General features: G+C 35.1%; 1 protein-coding gene across 5 annotated transcripts in view; it reads left to right on the top strand.

Annotated features, from left to right (window-relative positions):
* The window catches only part of ablim3 (actin binding LIM protein family, member 3), a 139,889-nt gene that overhangs the window by 97,510 nt on the left and 22,085 nt on the right, over positions 1-20,294 (top strand). For all 5 annotated transcript variants that reach the window (XM_052575124.1, XM_052575126.1, XM_052575125.1 and 2 more), the window contains exons 3-5: positions 13,868-14,051; positions 17,771-17,886; positions 20,129-20,255. In XM_052575124.1, the coding sequence (XP_052431084.1) occupies positions 13,868-14,051; positions 17,771-17,886; positions 20,129-20,255 (427 nt within the window). The remainder of the gene's footprint in view (positions 1-13,867; positions 14,052-17,770; positions 17,887-20,128; positions 20,256-20,294) is intronic.

Here is a 20,294-nt window from a genome sequence, read left to right as displayed (position 1 = left end):
TCTCTCTATCAAATTCGCCCACTCTCCGAGTGCTGCCCTTATCTTCCATAAAACTGCCTTGAGCAGAAATGTATTTCACCTCTTACTCAACCCCACCCCTTATCTCACGATTTGTGCTATATATCATTGTGTGTGTGTGTGTGTGTGTGTGTTAGCCGTGCGCTATATGTGTAGGAAGCTTTGACAGCTTGTATCTCTAGCATCGCTGCTGTTTCATTGTTGCGCGGTGGTTTGTTTACAGTTCTGTGACTGACAGCTCTGCTTCTGTGCGTGCTGTGAGTTTTGTTTGGATGGGAGAACTGAGTGTGCTGATGAGCTGTGGGGCTTTGAGGCCCAGTTAATTGGATAAAGGGGCAACATTTGTGGGGTGTTTCACAGGAATCCCAGCTCACTCAGCATGTGCTGTCACAGGTCACGGGGCCATGTTGGAGTCGCAGTTGCTGGTGTTCGTAAACACATGACAGTCTGCTGTCAGCCTTTTTGTTGAAGCTAAAAACCAAACGTAGCTGATTTGTATGATCGTAATTTTATTGCTTGTTTACTTGTTTTCAAGTTTTCATGTTATTCAGTACAGGTTCAGTGGAAAAATGAGCCAGTTGTGATCAATTTCTGCTAAATATTACTATATCTTGTCAATTAAAAGACAACGCTTAAAACATAGTTAAAAAGATAGTGTTTTTTTGACTGCCGATATATTGGAAAGCAGGGGGGCCGATATAAAGAAGATATAATTTTTTTTGTTATTATTAATATTTAAGAAATGTTTAATCATTTGACAATGGATTAAATAATACATGTATAAAATAAACATATTATACTTTAGATTACAAAGTATTTTTCACAAATTAATATTTAATAAAAATATAATTAAAAAGGAAGTTAACACTGTAACCAACAGGGCACTTTTGTGTGCATTGGGAATCATATTTTTCAAATAAAGCCAGGATAACATTAATTTCACACAGCACACAGTGAAAATGACACGAATATGACAGTGAGTAAATACATAAAGCACAGCATAATTTGAAATCAAGAGTTTAAAGTTTTAAGCATTCAATTCACACGGCTGACCATCCCGCAAAAAACACGTGATCATGCTGGATAAATATGCACACTTCTCAAGATCTCACAGCTGGATTCGACCAAGTTTGCAAAAAGTAAATGTTCATTAGCCATTCAAAGATTTGTTTAAATGATATAAATACATGTTTGCTTAATGCTGACGGCAAGCGAGAAAGTATTATAATGTTTGCCTTTCTATTATTAATAATATATAAGCAATCATTATAATATTTTCTGTATACGTTAATTTCTTTGTTTAACCGCTCTATCTGATTATTAGACAGACTTCTATCCATATTAGACATAACTTGATCAACATATTTGAAAAATGCCAAATATCGGCTGATATATCGGTCTTGGCGATATATCGGTCAACCACTAGTTAAGTGTGTAGCACTAAAAGCATGTTTAGTTTATTCCTAAACAGATAAAAGTGAATCTGACAATGTTTTATTACATTGGCCATTGTATTGTGGCAATTAATTAATTAATTAATTAAATATCTGGTGAGTGGCTCTAAAGCCGGGCGTACACGGTGCGAATTCGGGTGGTCGGAAGATCGTATGTCCACGCACACGGCACGAGTGAGTTTATCTGAAAATCGTACGGACGAGATGATATACGACACGATTTTACAACCTGGGAATTCCAGAAGCAATCGCACGAAGTTGATAGACGCGTTCGACTCGAAACAACGCTGCACGCACAGAATGATCACTGTATGACATTAAAGTACCGTGAGAGCGATAAGAGAGCACACATATCCAATGCATCAAATCGCTCTCGCAAGAGTACGCGATTTCCACACAATTGAAAAAAATCGCATACGAACGAACTCGTACGACAGCAAAAATCGCACCGTGTACGCCCGCCTTAAAAGGTTAACACTTTATCGTGTTAGAAAACATACTGTACAGTACCACCTAGTTAACAAACCTTGTAATCTTAAAAGTTATTTGAGGTCATTAAATAGTAAGAAAGTAGTGTAAAAGAGTGCAAAATAAGTCTTTATTAATCAATAATCAACCTCTGTAATAACTTTGTTTGAGAAGTAAAAGTTGCTGGTGTTTTACTATCAGTATTGTTGATTTCATTATTTACAGGTAGGTTTTTTGTTTGTTTTACAAAAAAGGTATGAGCCTTGGTTTATTGATCTGAGTTGTGCTTTTATTTCAAAAGGCATGCAAGATGTATGCTTTGGCTGCTGGAATCCATGACTCGGAAACCTGTAAAATCAATAGTTTGTAATAGAACTGTTTGGTTTGGGCTACAATCAAGTAGATTACATTGGTTGGCTTACTTGACGACATGCCTTTATAAACAGGAGGAGATGAAGGAAAGGATAAGCCTTTGGAATTATAGTTTAGTTAATTGAAACAGCAAGCATTTGAGCACACAGGAAGAAACATGTAGGCCAAGGTCATGTAGATACAGCTGAAGCTAATGCAGTGGAGACAATTTCAGGGGGAGTTTACACAGGCTTTGGTCATGAAAAGAGGCGGATGCTGTACACACAGGTATGAGAGAACCAGCTGTTTCCAAGGACACACTGATGGTTAGTTTGTGTAAAGGGGAGGCAGTCAGGGAAATAGCAGTATTCACTTCCTTTTTATGCATGCACAGTCAAACATAAACATGAAATCATAAGCTCCATTCAAAAAACCTAGTGAATTGCATGCATAGACAGCATTTTAAGCTATTTTGGACATGCTACTGATCCCATGCTTTAAATATTATAATCATTTTCACCTAAAATTAAGGCAGACTTGCATGTAGAGAAGGTAATCGGTGAAAATAATTCCAAGATGGTGGACAAAGTGGGAGAAAAGAAAGAAAAACACATTGATAAAAATAAGTCAGTGTCATTAAATGGATATTTTTGCCCATTGTTTGTGTATGGTTTGCATTTTCATACTAGAGTGCTGCACCATTAGCTTAGCAACATGCCAGCTCTATTGGATTTAATTGTGTGTTGAGTTTCATACACTTGGAAATTCATGCATGCATACACACACACACACACACACACACACGCGCGTTCATGCAAGGAAGAATTGTATTTGTTTTTGCATTACTATTGTGTCTCGTTAGATCTGCAGGCACAGAAAACTCATTAAATCTCTATTTGGTTTTGGATTTATTTCCCCATTTCAAATAAAAGTCAGACCGGAGTCTAACAGCTTTCAGGAAGGAATGGAAGTCACACACTTGTCCTGACCTCCTGACTCCTCATGGCTTTCTTGTTGGCTCTTCTCTCTCTTACATGAATGCAAAGAGATAATGAATACAGCTGTGCAACTATTGATATAATAGAGACTATAATAGAGACATACAGTGGCCCCGGAATGTATTAAGACAGGATTTATAAATGAATGCCATTGCATTACATAATATAATATCAAAATAAGTGATGCTTATAAAAATGGGTGTGTTGAAGTACATGTAGATATGATGTTGTTGTCAAATAATTTACTTTTCAAATTTAGTCTAGTGTTTTTCAAATGGCATGTATTACTTCAGTAAAATTACTAAATTATCATCCATAAACCCTCATAAATACATATATGCAGTATACTAAGGGATTTAAATATATTTGCAGACTATAAATTAATTTTCATGGGTTTAAATGAAATATTTTCAGTTAGTAGCCACTCGCTATTTAAATCCATTAAAAACGGCTAATTAATTGAGTAGATAGCATGCCAACTGCAAAGATAAATAGTTTATGAGAGAATATGTTTGAATAATTGTATATTGTCTTAGAAACATTTTCTGATGTTTCTTTAAGCAAATTTGCAGATTTTTCACTAGAAGTGTGTGCCATTTGAGCTGAATGCTTGACAGAATGTCTGAGTGAAATGTCATGGAATATATATAAATAAATATCCAGAACAGCTCACCTACACTTGAGCCTCTAGTGGGTGACTCACAAGTATGAGCACCATCCATAAACTGTCAGACAGGTTAGTTCTCAGAAAAAAGAATAATATTCTGTCATCATTTACTCACCCCCATATGGCTTTCTTTCTTCAGAGGAACATAAAAGTAAATATTTTGAGAGATCCTTTAGTGTTTTTATCCATACATTGGACGAGTCTGTAACCAAAACTGTATGGTTTCAATTTTATTTTGATAAAATATATAAAATAATGAGTAAATGGTTTTGAGTGAACTATCTGTTAGTTACAGTTCCACTTGAACTCTTTTCTCTCACCATTGGTTATGTGTAAGGACATTGCTCTGAGCAAATTGGCAAAGTAGTGCCTAGAATTCCAAGAGGGAGGACATTGATCAGTGTTTTTATGGACAGTTACTGGTGACTATTGCAATAAGCACTCGCCAGCTTATGGTATAGATTTTCAAACCTGATAACTTGAGGTGATGTTTATTACATTACAATTTTATTGTTATTTAAACTGTATTGTTCAATATTGGATATTCATTGTAAGTGCCTTTTAAGTAACAGTATATGCTCACTTAAAAGTAAAAAATCTGAATTTTTTTTAATACCGTACGTTATGATGTTGGCATGGCAAAATTTACTCTTTGCATTTAAAATGATTGATTTGCAATTTAAACATTTTTTTTTAGACAAAATAGAATAAAATTTATATTGGCCAAAACATGAAAATAGTTTTCATGGGTGCATTGGTGTATGCCTAATACATTCTTAAGCAAATTGTCATCTGCAAATTTAATTTCAGGGTCAAATTAATGGAATTGTACCACTGAGTAAACATAGACATCTACAATTTTGTCATAGTTAACAAATTCTTCTCAGAGCTGTAAGTCATGAGCAGTTAGTTTACAGTGCAAATCAAATAATGCTGTTCAGCACTGCCTCTTCTGAACAGGAGTGGCAGGTCATTAAGATGTCTGTCAAAACAGATCCCTTTTAAAAGCTGAGAGTTAATTGGCTGTGTAAAATGCTGTTGTTTTCTTTCTTCAGGCATATGCAGATTCTAGTCTAATCAGTTTATTAAAATGAGAAAAAAATACATATATATATATATATATATATATAATTGTTAAAAGTCTAACAATTTTGCATATAGATTTAATCATATTCTTCGGCTGTTGATCCGTAAAACTAGAAATTTGTGAACTCTTCAGAATATAAAGCAAACAAACAAATTAGACAATCAAATGTCAGGTGCTCTGAACATCAGACTAATTCATAAAGCGGCTGTGATGGAGTCAATAAAAGGGTCAGTTGCTGTATGTGTTCTGTAGAGCCACTCTTTTCCTGAGTTGTCAGTCGCTTGAGGAGGAAGACAGAGCAGGATGTGAGCTTCTCGTAACTATGGCAACATATGCCCGTCCAATCATTAAGCCCATGCGTTAGTTGCCGGGGAGACATTCTTCCACAGATGAAAGGACAGTGGTAGTATTAGAGACTGAATTCCCTATGAGGATGTAGATAAAGGGTCATGGATTAGCCTAACATGTCAAAACCCGTTATTGTGCCATCTATATTGATTTTGAATAAATGATTCATTTATTCTACAACCTGCGAATTATATAGGTTTGAATTTGGAATTAGCAAACTGCTCATGTCAGAGAAACATTCTGTCTAAAGCAGTGTAGATTAAAAGAGCTCAAACCATAGAGGTTAATCTGGAATTGAAGGAATGAATTTTGCCTGTCTTATACCTGAAGGGTTCCTGCATCATTAGGCATTTTCCAGAGAGGTTAGTAGGTTAATGAAAGCAGCCGAAGGAGAGACACAGCCTTGGAGCAAGACAGAAACAGAGCGAGACCTGCTGAAAACATTATATCTGGCTGATTAAATCTGAAGTTTAGAGGTTTAACAGGAAGCAGGAAGTCACAAAATGTGAGTGTAGAGATATTACACTAATTGCAGTGGTGTGGATTTTTAACATTAGGTAGTGTGCAATAGCCTTAGTTTTTAGCCGAGTAAAATGTATGTTTTAAGTTAAAGTAGTAAAGCCCTCTATATATATTACATATATATTACTGGAAATTATGTAATGTAAGACTGTATACTATTCTACTATAAATTGTATAAAAACTATAAATATAATATAAGTTTTACTAAGATTTAAATTGGAATTAGAAAAATAATATTTAAAATGTATATATATATATATATATATATATATATATATATATATATATATATATATATATATATAGCAGTGACAGTTTTTTTGTGTGTGTGTGCATGACAGATTCTTTATGAGCAGAATATAAAAAAAAAACAGAATAAGTAAATAACAAAAAGGCGGAGTGTTTGTGGGTGCAGTGTTGTCATTGTATTTTTTTACTTATGCTTGGGAATATTAAATAATGCCCTAGATAGATTACAAAGGATAAGTACTTAAGGGGAATTGCCAAATAAACCTCAGTCCCTTGGATTTATTTATCGGTTCTTAACATTTTCATAATTTCTTTGTTGCCATTCCCTTGATTTCTTGCTGTTACTCACTGACTCCACAAAAGACCATCTGGTTGCTCAGTGGAGGGCCGTGGAGGGCCCTGAGGGGACTAATCGCTTCCTCTTCTTTCACTAAACTCTCACTCCATCTTTCATTCAGTCAAAATAGCACATTAATTACAGTTGATGAGTTTCCTATTAGCACCAGCAAGGTAGAGGAGAAGCGATGCGGTAGGTAGAAGGAGACACAGACAGGTGTAGGCAGGAGGACGAGGGAAGCGTTGTCATACAGAGCCACATGCTGTGAATCATAGAGCATCATCTCCAAAGCCATTATTGGCACAGTCATAAATTAATGTTGAATGACAGTGTAGTATAGTGTGTAGTGTCAATCACTGTTTTAAATTTAAATACTAACATGGTCCAACAGTCTGAGACCATTTTTCTAGAATCTAGACCATCAGCATAACATTTCGAGAAAAAAGTTAAACAGCATTTTTTAGATGCATGATTATCTTTCTTATTTTGCATCTTAATGCACCTTTGTTTAATTATATCTGTCTGTCTAAATCAAGTTTAAAGGTAAAATAAAATTCTAAATTGAATAAAATAAAATTACATTTAGAGGTTTAAATCAAATTTAAAAATATAAAAATGGAATAATCTAAAACATGTATAAAGTTTTTTTTTTCTTTAGAAAAAAAAAACACGTATAACCAGGTATGTATAATCTAATGTAAATTGAATGTACTTTCCCATTGATATTTCCTAATAGTCTCAGACTGTTGAACCCTACTTTAGAAGTATCAATATTTTTAGAAAGTGTACTTACATTATAATATTTTTCTTTCAGTGAAAGAGAAGGACAACAGTGACAGAGTGAGACATCTACCTGTCTCTCTGACTCACCTCACCGTGTGCTGAGGAAACAAAGATGATAAAAATGTATTTGTAACACTTGATGCGATAAAAAGAAAATCTTAGGAACAAAAGTGTGGAGGGATGAAGCATGAGGAGAAGGGGCAATAGAAGCGTATTGAGGGTTCTGGGGTACTGGAATGTCCTGAAGAGGGGAATTTTAATTGCATCTGTTGGCTGCTGATAAATACATAATCAGCCATCCCCCCCGCTGGTCCTTAATCAGTTCTGTTTTAATGACCACAGTTCTGAGCAGCAAATGCCTCAACACAGAGAATAAAAGAAAGAGAGAGAGAGAAAGGATGAAACTCAGAAACAGCTCCTATATGAATGATTTTCCCAGAACTATAGCTTGAAACAAGTTATGCTGAGGAATTTTCCTTTTAATACTATTGTGATTTAAAGCAGGGGTTTTAGATGTGAAGTTCACTTTAATATGATAATCAGCTATTTTAAGACACACACTATATATATATATATATATATATATATATATATATATATATATATATACAACAAACATGTTACATTTAATTGTTGAGATATTATTAGAGAAATATCTGTTCTGATAGAGATATAATATGGAAGAGAATCATAAAAAATGTAATACTGTCAATTAAACTCACTTATTTGCGTTGCGTTTGTAAAAAGATAAAACTTTTATTCTCTCTCAGATTTTTTTTCACAGACCCTATCTTATTTCAATTTCTTTCATTTAACTATTCTACTTATTTTAATACAATTTTAACTCTTAAATATCATCTGAATAAGTGAACATTCAGTAACACACCGTTTTAAGTAAAGCTGGTATTCAGGAGGCCTAAACTGTCTCCCCATCTGCTCCTAATTTAAACATGTAAAGAAGTTCCTCCAAACCATCAAAACCCCTAGTGAATTTTCACCAGCCCGAGCAGACACACCCTACCTCAGAACAGGATCCTGAAGCCAACTTGAAGAAAGCCATTCGACACCAAGTCAATATAGACTTCACTATTAAACATCAACATCAGTCATGCCTTCCACATGACAGGAAGATGGTCTTTACATGTTGTCTAAAAGTGACTCGGACGGCCACACAGATAAGCAGTCTCACACCTCAGGCATTTTGTATGGGACCCTGCTGTCTCTAGGGCAACCGTGGAAGGTTTAGGTTTCCTATGGCAACCGTGAAAGAGGACATCCCACCCAACAATCTCTCAGCCAATGAACTGCTGTTCTGAGTGCCTTTTATCAGAACCGAAATGTTCTTCACTTATTACTTGACCAAAAAGCATTTAGATTCATCATTTCAGTCAATCATAAATGCATTAGCTTGTGCTAATAATTCCATCATTTCTGTGTTTGTGTTTGTGTGTGTGTGTGTGTGTGTGTGTGTTTATTTCATAATTTCATTGTGAGAATAAATAAAAATAAAAATAAATTCTCACTTCAGGCCACATTGTATTCTTAATTTCTTCATTTTATATAACTGGCGTATACTTTTTTCCTGCATTCCACCAGTGGATCAATCCATTGATACAGAAATATATTAATTAAGATCTCTGTGATTGTGGGCTCACAGTGCAATCCAAATATTCACAAAACGTCATTACTCTATCTGGCCTTTCAGTGCATCTGCAGGGACCAGCAGTGGTTCATCTCTTTTTAAAAGGCCGCTGGTTATATTGTTCATGCTGAGCTTCGAAGAACTCCATCGTCTTCATCCTTCCAGTTGAGCTCAGGGTTATTGCATTGTGGTCAGGGATACAGGAAGTAGGCACGGCTCCAGAACAAAGCATGGGCCCTCTGGGTCTCTATTCATGCTGTCTTACCCACGTGGCCCAGCTTGCATGTCTGTTTGCTACATCTCAGTGAAGAGCTGTCAGTTTGGGAATTCCATGAGCCAAAAGCATCATAGATGGGATAATGAGTCCTCGTTTCACTAAACAGCAGCTATTCTCTGGCATTCAGGTCAGAAGTAACTCATATTATGCTTGAAATGGAGACAATTAAGTGCCATCGGAACGCTTCTAACTGTATTTTTCAGTTTATATATTTTTATACTGAAAGAATACCATTCAAGTTTTAGGCTGTCATCCTTAGTAAGAGCAATGTCCATTCTTGTAAAAATCCTCTAGTGTTTTAGTGGAGGTTAATTTATAAATTACAGAATTTGAAAATAGTCATTAAACCCTCAAATTGGGTTCAGGCCATTTTGACACACAGAGGATTTTCATTTTGCTAATTAATGTTATCCCATTGGACTAAGTTGGTTACTTTGTACAAACAGGGTACAACAACCGCCACCCCATCCGCCCCCTGACCCCCCATCCCCCCGCCAACCCCACTAAGCCCCCAAACACCCATTAATTTACAAATTATTATTATTATTTTTACTAAAAACTGAGGTGCATAAACTCAGATCAGCAAGGAATCAATTCCCCCAAAATTGAAAGAAAATCTTGTGAAAGTGATTCACAAGCAATTTTTAAAAGGCTGGTAATTTAGGTTAAGCACAATGCAAGGGTTAAAAACATATCGTTCTAAGTCTAATAGTCGACTAACCATTAGTTGGTAGTAGTGAACTATTTGAAAGATGTAACTTTTGCTTGACTTAGCCACTTCCCAAATGAGAAAGCACTTTGTGTTTCTGCTGTCTCTTATTTGTTTCTGACCGCTTTATACTGTTTGTTTCATGGATTTGGTATTACGGTTCATGCTTTTTGTGTATTTTTGACACAAAAATGTTAATACGTTCTGTCTCTGGAAGTTATTTGAGTTGAAAAGGCCTTGTGAGTTTTTTTTTTTTGTTTTTTTTTTTTTTCATTAAGCTTCAAATGTCATGTGCTCTAGAGTTTTCTCTTTTATTGCAGGGTTTCAATCCAGTTGGGCCATTTGAAGCAACATGCCATTGTTTTGCGGTTGTCTGAAATGCGGCTGCCTGGCACAGTGTCTATCTTACACACACACAGACACACACACACACATTCACAGCGGGGCTATAATTTCCCTGCACATGTGGTTACACTGCCAAAGACTCCAGATTTCTGTAGAAATCCCAGTTCTGTTGAAGCTGCTGGCCCACAGTGAAGATTTCACAGTGGTCTTAGTGCCTACTGGCAATATAACTTTTCCTACTAGTCTTTTGGCCTCTTTTATTCTTTCATTCCTCCTTGACTCACATACTGTAGGCCTTTATAGAGTTAAGGTTTTCATTCTATTTCTGGAAGGACAGCTTACTAGTAATATTCTTTTTATAAACCAAAATATACACCTAATCACAGTATATGGCAATCTCTAATTTAACATTATAAGCATGTTCATCTGTGATCATTAAACCATTGAGCTTTTCAAGTCTGTAGACAGACCCGTCTTCAGATTGCCTGCAGTGACAGTGCACCACTGTTGGTTAACCATAAAGATGTTCTGCCAACAGAAATCTGTAAGTGATCTCTGCTATTTCTTAACATCTTGGTTCTATCTTGGGAAAGAATATTTGCTGTTATATATATATATATATATATATATATATATATATGTGTGTGTGTGTGTGTGTGTGTGTGTGTGTGTGTGTGTGTGTGTGTGTGTGTGTGTGTGTGTGTGTGTGTGTGTGTGAGATTCACAATAAAGGCATCACAACTATGAATTAACACATGTGGAATTATATATGGAATTATATACATAACAAAATATATATATATATATATATATATATATATATATATATATATATATACTTCAATCTTTTTTTTTTCAGTAAGCCAACCAGTAAAAATCACAGAGGTGTTATCATAATCACAAGAATCAGATTTCAACCCCTTCATTTACTGGCATTTCTCCTAATGGCCTTTCTGAGTTTTTTTTTTTTTGCAGAAAAACTTATTTATTTACTTTTTTCTAAAACCTCAGTACATGTGAATGACTTAGGAGGATGCTTGGCTTTGAATTAATGATTTACAGTACAGCGACGCATTTTGCAAAATGCAATCATTGCCAATTCCATGAGTCAATAACAGCCGTCATTGCAAGGATGATGGATGCTAAGGGCTGGGAAGACTGGGTGTGTGTGTGTGTGTGTGTGTGTGTATGTGTGTATAATGTAGTATCAGTATGCCATATGATTCCTGTTGAGATCAGGGAGATCTCCAGCTGAAACGGTCATGCTGCATGCAGCAGTGTCTCATCTCACATAGGGTTCAGTTTGTTAAAGAGTTACGTGTATCTGTCACAATTTAAGAGACTTAAAACCAAAGGTAATCTCACGTAATATGTGTCAGTAAGTGCACAATTATATTTTCATAGTGCTTTGGACATAATGCTTTGGTACCATAATTTCATCCTATTTTTACGTAAAATGCCCTGATATGAATATGGTAATCATTCAGTATTGTCATCTGATATTATCACTGTACTATGTTACCACGGTGGTATTTTAATAAGTGGTCTTCATTTTTTTAAACAAGTTTCTCATATAATATTTCTATTACGTGTTGGATATATATTTTTTATTTTCAGTAACCATCATTCTAATAGCCCATATTACAGTTAAAAACCTTGTAAAAAAGTTTTTCACTTCAAAAGCCAGCATCATTTTGTCCCTTTTAATTTCTTCTTGAATGTTTTTATGTTGTTAGTTGGCATGTACTGTATGTTTAAGTGTATTTACACATTGTTTCTCAGGAAGATGTTCTTCAAAGTACAATTTCCCATTACCAGGTACAGTATTTATTAGGAAAACCTTAAAGAAATCCTCTGGGAGGCATAAAAATACCTACATTGTAAAATATTTAAAGAGTGAGTTTAGTAGATTAAATTAGTTGTAATAATGATGCCATTACCTTTTTTGTTTACCTCAGAGCGTTTACTGTCCTGTGTAACATAATCCATGTGTTTTTACTGTCATGATACCTATTTATCAGTCCATGGGCTGTTGTCTCATAATTTTTACACTGCTCCTGCAGCACTTCCTGTAAGTGAGTACGTCAGCAAGCACCCATGTCTTCAGATCTTTAGTTCAGATTTTTCAATTAATCCTCCCTTTCACTCTGTGTTTTGTGTCATCTCTTTTTTTTTCCAAAGCTAATTGAATTCAGTTTTTCATTACAAATTATATAATCAGCAATCAAACAACAATTGAATTAAAACTAAAATGTACAATCATTTCAGAATGCAGTACTTTGTCCTCCATTTGCTTTAATGCCAGCAGCTGCATGAACTGATGTTAGTGTAAAACCTGATGATCATGATTCAACTCAGTGTCTTGATCTTCAGTGGAATTAAGAACATCTGACCATCTGTACAAAGGTCAAGTGATCAGCGTCACAAATGTGCTTATTTAATTAGAGAGCTACAAATAGAATCTTTTCTATCTTTTCTTAAATTTTTATTTTATTTTATCTATTTTTCTTTATTTTATCTATAGTTTTATAACATGGCTTTCTTTGTTCTCTCTCTCTCTCTCTCTCTCTCTCTCTCTCTCTCTCCTTATATATATATATATATATATTATTTTTATTTTATTTTTTTATTTTTTTAATCCTTAACAAATATTTTTAAGATTTACTTATATTTTAAATCCCAGATTTCCAGTGTGGCCGTGAATCTGAGGAAGCTGGAGGCATTGCCATATTGCTTTGTGGTGTGTTTGATGTTTGTTGCTGTGATATAGGCCCAGTTGAAAAACTGCTCTGGCAGTGCTTTTCCTCTTTTGTTCTAATAGAATTATCCTCAGATTACTTATATGCACTGCAGGAAGCCAAGCAGATCCTCATTCCATGACCATATTGCTGGATCTAGTTTACGTGGGGTGTGATTCTTTTCGTTGTGCATTTTTATTTAATGCTTTTTAATATATATATATATATATATATATATATATATATATATATATATATATATATATATATATATATATATATATATATATATATATAGTTTTTGTTAATATTTTAATTCAGTTTCAAATTGAGTTATTTTAGTACATCAAGGTAAACTAAATAAAAATGACAAATTTGGTTTGTCAAATTGTGTCAACTACCGTAGCTTAAATACAATAAGCTAATTTTTATTTAAATCGTTTATTTAATTTCAGTTAAAGTTTTATTTGATTTCAAGTAAAAAAAAACTTTTATGGATTTACTTTTAATTAACTATCGTAACATTGCTCTGTATTACCCTCAACAAACACTGCCATTTAAAAATGGTTGTTTATGTTTCACTTGTTATTTCAAGTTACGATCAGCATTCCAAAATCATTTCAAACAGAAAGTGTCTGTGGCTGTGTATTGTTACGTCTGTTTGAAAGTAGTCATCTTGACATCTCATCTTGAATGCAAGCCTTATTACTACATGTTGAGCCATGGTGCTCATATAGACATCATAAGTTCAATCCTGGCTTGCAACATCCCTTGATCCCATTCTTTTTTTTTTCTGTCATTTCCTGTACTATAAATAAAATGGCAAAATGATCTCATGTTGATTTCTCTTTCTCTCTCTCTGTCTTTCTGCCAGTGTGTGGCTGTGATTTGGCACAGTCCGGATTCTTCCAGAAGAGTGGCGAGTACATCTGCACAGCAGACTACCAGTGCCTGTATGGCACAAAGTGTGACAGCTGTGGGGACTTTATCTCAGGGGAGGTGGTCTCTGCCCTGGGCCGCACATATCACCCAAAGTGTTTCGTGTGCAGCGTGTGCAGGTGAGCCCTCTATACAGACTACTAAAGTGTCTTTATGGAAACAGACCCATCACATCAGACAGAATAAACGTGAGGGGGTGCTGGTGGGATGCTGGTAAATGACGCTCATTTACTAATGTACTGATGACTGAATCTCATTAATTCACTTCCTGACAGCTATACGCTCCCCCACTCATCTATATACTAAGCAATTATACTACAGTTAGTTCCAGTCTTCTAGTTTGATCAGCCAAGTGATGTTCCAAGTCCGCTGATAATTATATAATTTTCTTTGAAAGGAAATCAGTGTCTGAAATGGATGAAAAGGTTTTAGCTTAAGGAATATTTTCAGTTTAACTGAATTTAAAGGATTTGATGGACCGCATGTAGAAAATGGGAAGGCACAAGTAAACTCTGACTTCTTGTGCCACATTCCCTCTTATCAGTCCTGACCTTAAAGCAGAGCAAGTAGGGCAATGTGTTATAAATAAAATCTTCTACAGACATACACTTTCAGTTTTAATGTCCACCCATATGCAAAAAATATATGAATATAGATAGATAGATAGACAGACAGACAGACAGACAGACAGATACATTCCCTTCTCTTCTCTTGAGTGAATTGCCCTAGAGAATATAATACCACAAGTGAAGAAGGAGCGATCAATGCAGAACTGGGAAGGATATTGTAACATGAGTCAAGGCGGAAGAAAGCGAGGTTTGGAGCTCAAAATATGCAATAATGCCCAGAAAGTAAGCAGAGAAGGGAGGAAAAGTGTAAATGGAGAAGCCACTGAGACTAGAGGTGAATATCTGCAAATGAAGAAGTTAAAGGCAGAGGTGGAAAACACCATCTCTTGTCTTTCATATGTGGCCTATTCTCAGACTGACAAGCAAGAAAATGAGAGGTACTGTAAGACATCCCTGCAGGGACACATTATCTGTCTGCCCACCACTGAAACACTGTTATTTGAATCCCATTTCTTTTTGTAGTAAAAATGGGTTTAATGCAACTGGATATTTTCTACATTTACCACTTTAGTATTCACATTGGCCGGCCACTTTTTTTTACATTACCTCTGCACTCTCTTTTCTCCTATATGGTTTTTCTCTCTTATTGTTAAGCTTGTGTGGACACTTTACTGGACTGTGGTGCTGTGAGTTTAGCTAATGTGTCTCTGTTAAATCCCACTTTTAATTACAGCGTGCTTGCTTTGCGCTGATCTAAAGGAAATTAGTTCCACTAAATAACTTGCCCCTCCTCCTTTAGTTCATTACTACTCAGAAAGAGAGTTAGTGCTTGATGAATTTATGTGGGCAGGAAAAAGGCATTTTCATGGAGGACTGGGATTGCTTTGTTGGACTGCATTGCCAATTGGGCTACTAAATGACCCAATGGGATGCTCTTGGCAGGAGTAACCTAAACATTTATCGGCCTGACCAAGAAATAAACAGTCAACAGGAGAGCTAGATTGTGTTACATTTAACATTAAGACCATCTGTGTGGAGACCATTCTCTAGTTTTAGTGGGCTATCATCCCAGTAGTGCTGTCAATGATTAGTTATAAGTCATGTTACAGCCCTCTGGAATATATTTTATACTTTGTAACTCATATTTCTGTACAGCATTCTGGACCTTTACTTGATATTTTGAGAACAAAGAGACAAAGAGCTTTTTCTATTTAGGCTGCAAAAAAAATTCAAGATGCAGTTCATTTATATTATGATATATTTAATGGCCAAAATGTAAAAAATGATGTTGTATAAATAAAAGTTATATGTATTTAATATGTATAAATGTAGTATATTACCAGTCAGAAATGTGTGTGTGTGTGTGTGTGTGTGTGTGTGTGTGTGTGTGTGTGTGTGTGTGTGTGTGTGTGTGTGTGTGAGTGCGAGTGCCTGTGTGTGTGTACAATGTTGTCTGAAAATATGTTCTTGTTATCAGTAAAAAAAAATATTGATTAAGACATTATTTTTGTGCAATTTTTAAAGATTTTTTAAAAGAAATTTCTCAAATTAGATGGCACAGGCTAATTTTGAAGAGTTGCAAGGTTTTTGATTTTGTTTTTATTTCTGTGAACATAATAAATGCTGCAAAACAAGAAAACTGTAAATTTTTAAAGAGCAGGAAAAGCTGACAATGCTGTGTGTGTCAGGAGGGAGTGTGATGTGGTTAATGCCAAAGTCACATAAAGACTGCATGGAAACACACGCACAGAGCCTCATGAGGAAGCCCACACCGTTTTCACATCAAAAAATATAGAATAAAGTAGGTTGTGTGAAAGAGGAGGAATAAAACACATAGAGAAATAAAGGATATGAGAAGGTAAGATTCGATCCAGAGACCATTCTCTCATTGGCACCAGCTTTACTGAAACAATGAAGAAACTAAAGGAATTATTCCACCCTTGTGCCTGACACAGGCTTTGTAAGTGCTTCTGTTGTCTGCCCACTTACCCTGTCATCCTTCACTCTCGATTTCAAAAACATCTTTGTGTGTGGTCTCAATTGTGGAGGAGTTTGTCATGCCATACTTCACATAGCCCAGTGAATAGTGTGTTGGTGAGTGTTCATATGCACAAGTGCGACATTTCTCTATAAATGTCCTTTCTAAGTCAAAACTGATCAATATTAACAGTGACAGAAATAATGCATGATCTGTTTTTTTTTTTTAAAACCTGTTGTGTAATCTTGTAAAGTGGCAGAGCCGGTGATCCTCTAAGGTCATGGTTCAATGTAAATGGATTGTTTTATAATTGCTGCATTAGTAGAGGAATAGACTACTGTAATAGGATTTGTCTCCTGGTGTAGAAGCTTCCAGTCATGCTGATTACTTAGAAGATAAAGCAGTGCTGTGGACACAGTGGATTACACGAGCTGTCATGAGACGTGGACATGTGTGCTAAAGAGATACATGCATTTGTCTGCATAAAAAACATGGCCATTGGTACAGGATTTGACAGTAATGGTGAAGAATAGCCTAAAGACCAGCTACAATGAATTTCCAGGGCCAGGTTGAAAAGATATGTTGTTTCAGCATAACTAATATGAGGAGAGATGTCAAGTCAATATGTGATGTGAGTCACTTTGTCCCTTTATTTCAGTGGTGTTTGTGTCTTCGGTGTCAGTGTGTCTGAAGGGAAGCTCTGCTTAGGTAGAGCTGGGCAATCATTACAGAGTGGCTCTAGTCTGTGTATAATGCTTGTGGGCAATGTGGGCTTCCTCAACTCTATTTGGGGTTAAATGTTACTTGAACCCTGTCTGGCCTCCTCTCACAAAACTCCTGCTGTTGTGCCTTAAGTTAAATCCTTATGCTGTTGGCTCCCATTACTATATTTGTCAGTGAACATACAGATTTTCATTACAAGACATTTACGATACAGTACAAACATTTGGGGTCAGTACGATTTTTTTTTATGTTTTTCAAAAAATCTTTTATGCTCACCATGGTTTCATTAATTTGATCAAAATACAGTAAAAAGAGTAATACCGAAATACCGAAACCTAAACAGTATTCAATATTTAGTTGAATGTGTGTAGGTCAGGATTGTCTTCATTGTGAAGACCTGCCAACAGTTTTCTCTACCATGTAATTTAGTCTTCTCTTTGAGCATTACAGATTTATTTGAGTGGATCATTTTTTTATTTGGACTAATTCTAGGCTTTGGTTTACTTAAGCACGTGTGCTAAGTTTAATAACATGTTGTCTATCTCTCTGTCTGTCTTTCCCTCTCTAGGAAACCTTTTCCAATTGGGGACAGAGTAACGTTCAGTGGTAAAGAATGTGTCTGTCAGCAGTGTTCCCTCAAGCTGGTTAATTCCAATGAGCCAATCAAAATCCACGGGCCCAGTCGTAAGTCCCATCCTTCAATTTAAACATTTGCCTTTTCGTTTGCATAACATGTGGTCCACATATGCGTGTCTTTGTGCAGAGGCTAGATAGTAAATCATATGTAAGTATTTCACTAAATCTGCTACTCAAAGGTGTTTTTGTGTTTGTGTGTGGGTGTGTGTGTGTGTGTGTGTGAGTATGTTAAGAAGTTCTCAGTAGTTTTCTATATATATATATATATATATATATATATATATATATATATATATATATATATATATATATATATATATATATATATATATATATATATATATACACACACACACACACATGTATATATATATATATATATATATATATATATATATATATTTTTTTTTTTTTTTTTTTTTTTTTTGAAGGCTTGGGAGCTAAAACCCTCCATATGGCTATACTGACTTACATGTCTCTGAGGGGAGAGGATAGACCCCTCTTTAACAGATTAGAGTGTGTGTAGCGTATGGGTAAACAGGCACAATGCTGTAATATAAAAAAAAAAAAATCCCAGAAGTGAAGATCATCTGAGTTGTGTCTATGTTTGTTCTTTGGTTGAACAAATGTAGGGAGTCTGAAAATGTCTAGGTCATTTTTGCTATGTAGTCTTTCCCAATATATACTATATAAAATATTTTGTATATATTTGTAAAGTTTTTTAGAGATGGAAATTATATTAGTTAGTAGGGATGTTCATTTTGGTTGTTTCTCCTAACTGACAACTGATGCTCATTAACTGATTATAAACTGTTTACCGGAAAGATTATTTAATAATTTACTTTATAAATTAAGAAAACGAAGGAAAATACAGTGCAACAAGTAGCCTAGTATGCAGAGTTTTGGTTAATTTTTCTGCGGCGCATAAGGAAACCAAGACGGCAGAAAACTGCATTTTATTTTAATTTAGGGCTATTTTACAAAAGCGCAAAGATTTTTTTTTGTCATCGTATCAATGGGATGTTATGCAAACAATTTTTTTTACGTGGCTATTGGAATGCCAGTGAAGTAGGCTACATAATAAATCATATTTTGCCATTCAAATACATTGCGAATACGTAAACATTTGTTTTTGTTGAATGAGAGACCAAACATTGGTTTCAGTTTAGTTTTAGCCTAATTTAATTAATTTTGGCCTGTCGTTTATATAGCTTTAGCTTTTTATATTTTTAATTCTTGTTCTTTTCTAAATACTGTTAAATGGAAAAGATTTGTTCTGGAGTGAGGGTAACTAAAATAGCCTAGTTTTGTTTACAGTGTTTATTATAATGTTAGTAAACATTTTGTGTCGGCATTAGGCCTGAATGAAATATTTTGACCATGCAGCAAACATTTTAAAATATTTATAATAATCTTACGGTAAGTTACTGGTTAAAGTGCCATACAGGCACTGGTTAAAGTGAGCATCCCTCTGTTTGTTTTCTTTTTATTATAACTAAGTCAACATAATAGTGAATCTTAAATAATTTTTGCCATTCCACATGTACTTCTAACATGAAAAATGATTTAATATGAAATGCTCAATCTTTCTTTTAGCAATGGCTAACTTTAGCTTTTTATTTCCATCCTGTTAAGTTCCATCCTGTTTGAAATCCTCTTAATAGTCTTGGCATTGTGTTAATAATCAAATTTAAGTGCCTGAGCTTGGCCAGATTAGGTTTTTCTAAGTCAGGCAAACCCTTTTATAGAAATACCTGTTTAAATAACAACAAAATCATATTCAGGTTTTTATTTTTTTTATTTTTTATTACTTATGAGTTACTGCATTGCAAAATAAACCATTTTCTGTTTGTCTTAAGCACTTGTAATCACAGCTGCTACAGGGAAACGAAGGAAAGAAGTTGCTGGAATATAAGTGTAAACATCTATCTCTGAGTAAAGACTGACTTTACTGATCATGAAGGTGAACTGAAGAAAGCTGAGCTCTGTTTCACGGTGCAAATACTCTAAACATAGCTGAACATCCTCCAAATGAAAACAAATGATGCACTGACCTTTCTGTGCTCAAAATCCTGTTACAGCCATATATCATATGCTGGCCTACCCTGCCTACACAACTCAATAAAGCATGTGTTTATTTCTGTTAAACTTAATCTTAATACTGATTTATTGATTTGTATTTTATGTGTTTTTTTTTTTATAAACCTGTCAAGGCTGACTGGACACAGGAATGACTTTTAAACCTTAAGTCCATTATATAACCTCTTCTCTTCCTTATGGCTCTTTTTAGACTGTGCAGGTTGTAAGGAGGAGATCAAACAGGGTCAATCTCTGCTGGCGCTAGAGAAACAGTGGCACGTCAGCTGCTTCAGGTGTCAGACCTGTGGCCTGGTCTTGACGGGAGAGTACATCAGCAAGTGAGTGAACACTCCTTCTGTTGACCTGCTGGCTTTCTT

The sequence above is a fragment of the Carassius gibelio genome, chromosome B14, assembly GCF_023724105.1.
Source record: "Carassius gibelio isolate Cgi1373 ecotype wild population from Czech Republic chromosome B14, carGib1.2-hapl.c, whole genome shotgun sequence".
Taxonomy (NCBI): Eukaryota; Metazoa; Chordata; class Actinopteri; order Cypriniformes; family Cyprinidae; genus Carassius; species Carassius gibelio.
The sequence above is the reverse complement of the archived record's forward strand: the minus strand, read 5'-3'. Positions and strand labels throughout refer to the sequence as shown.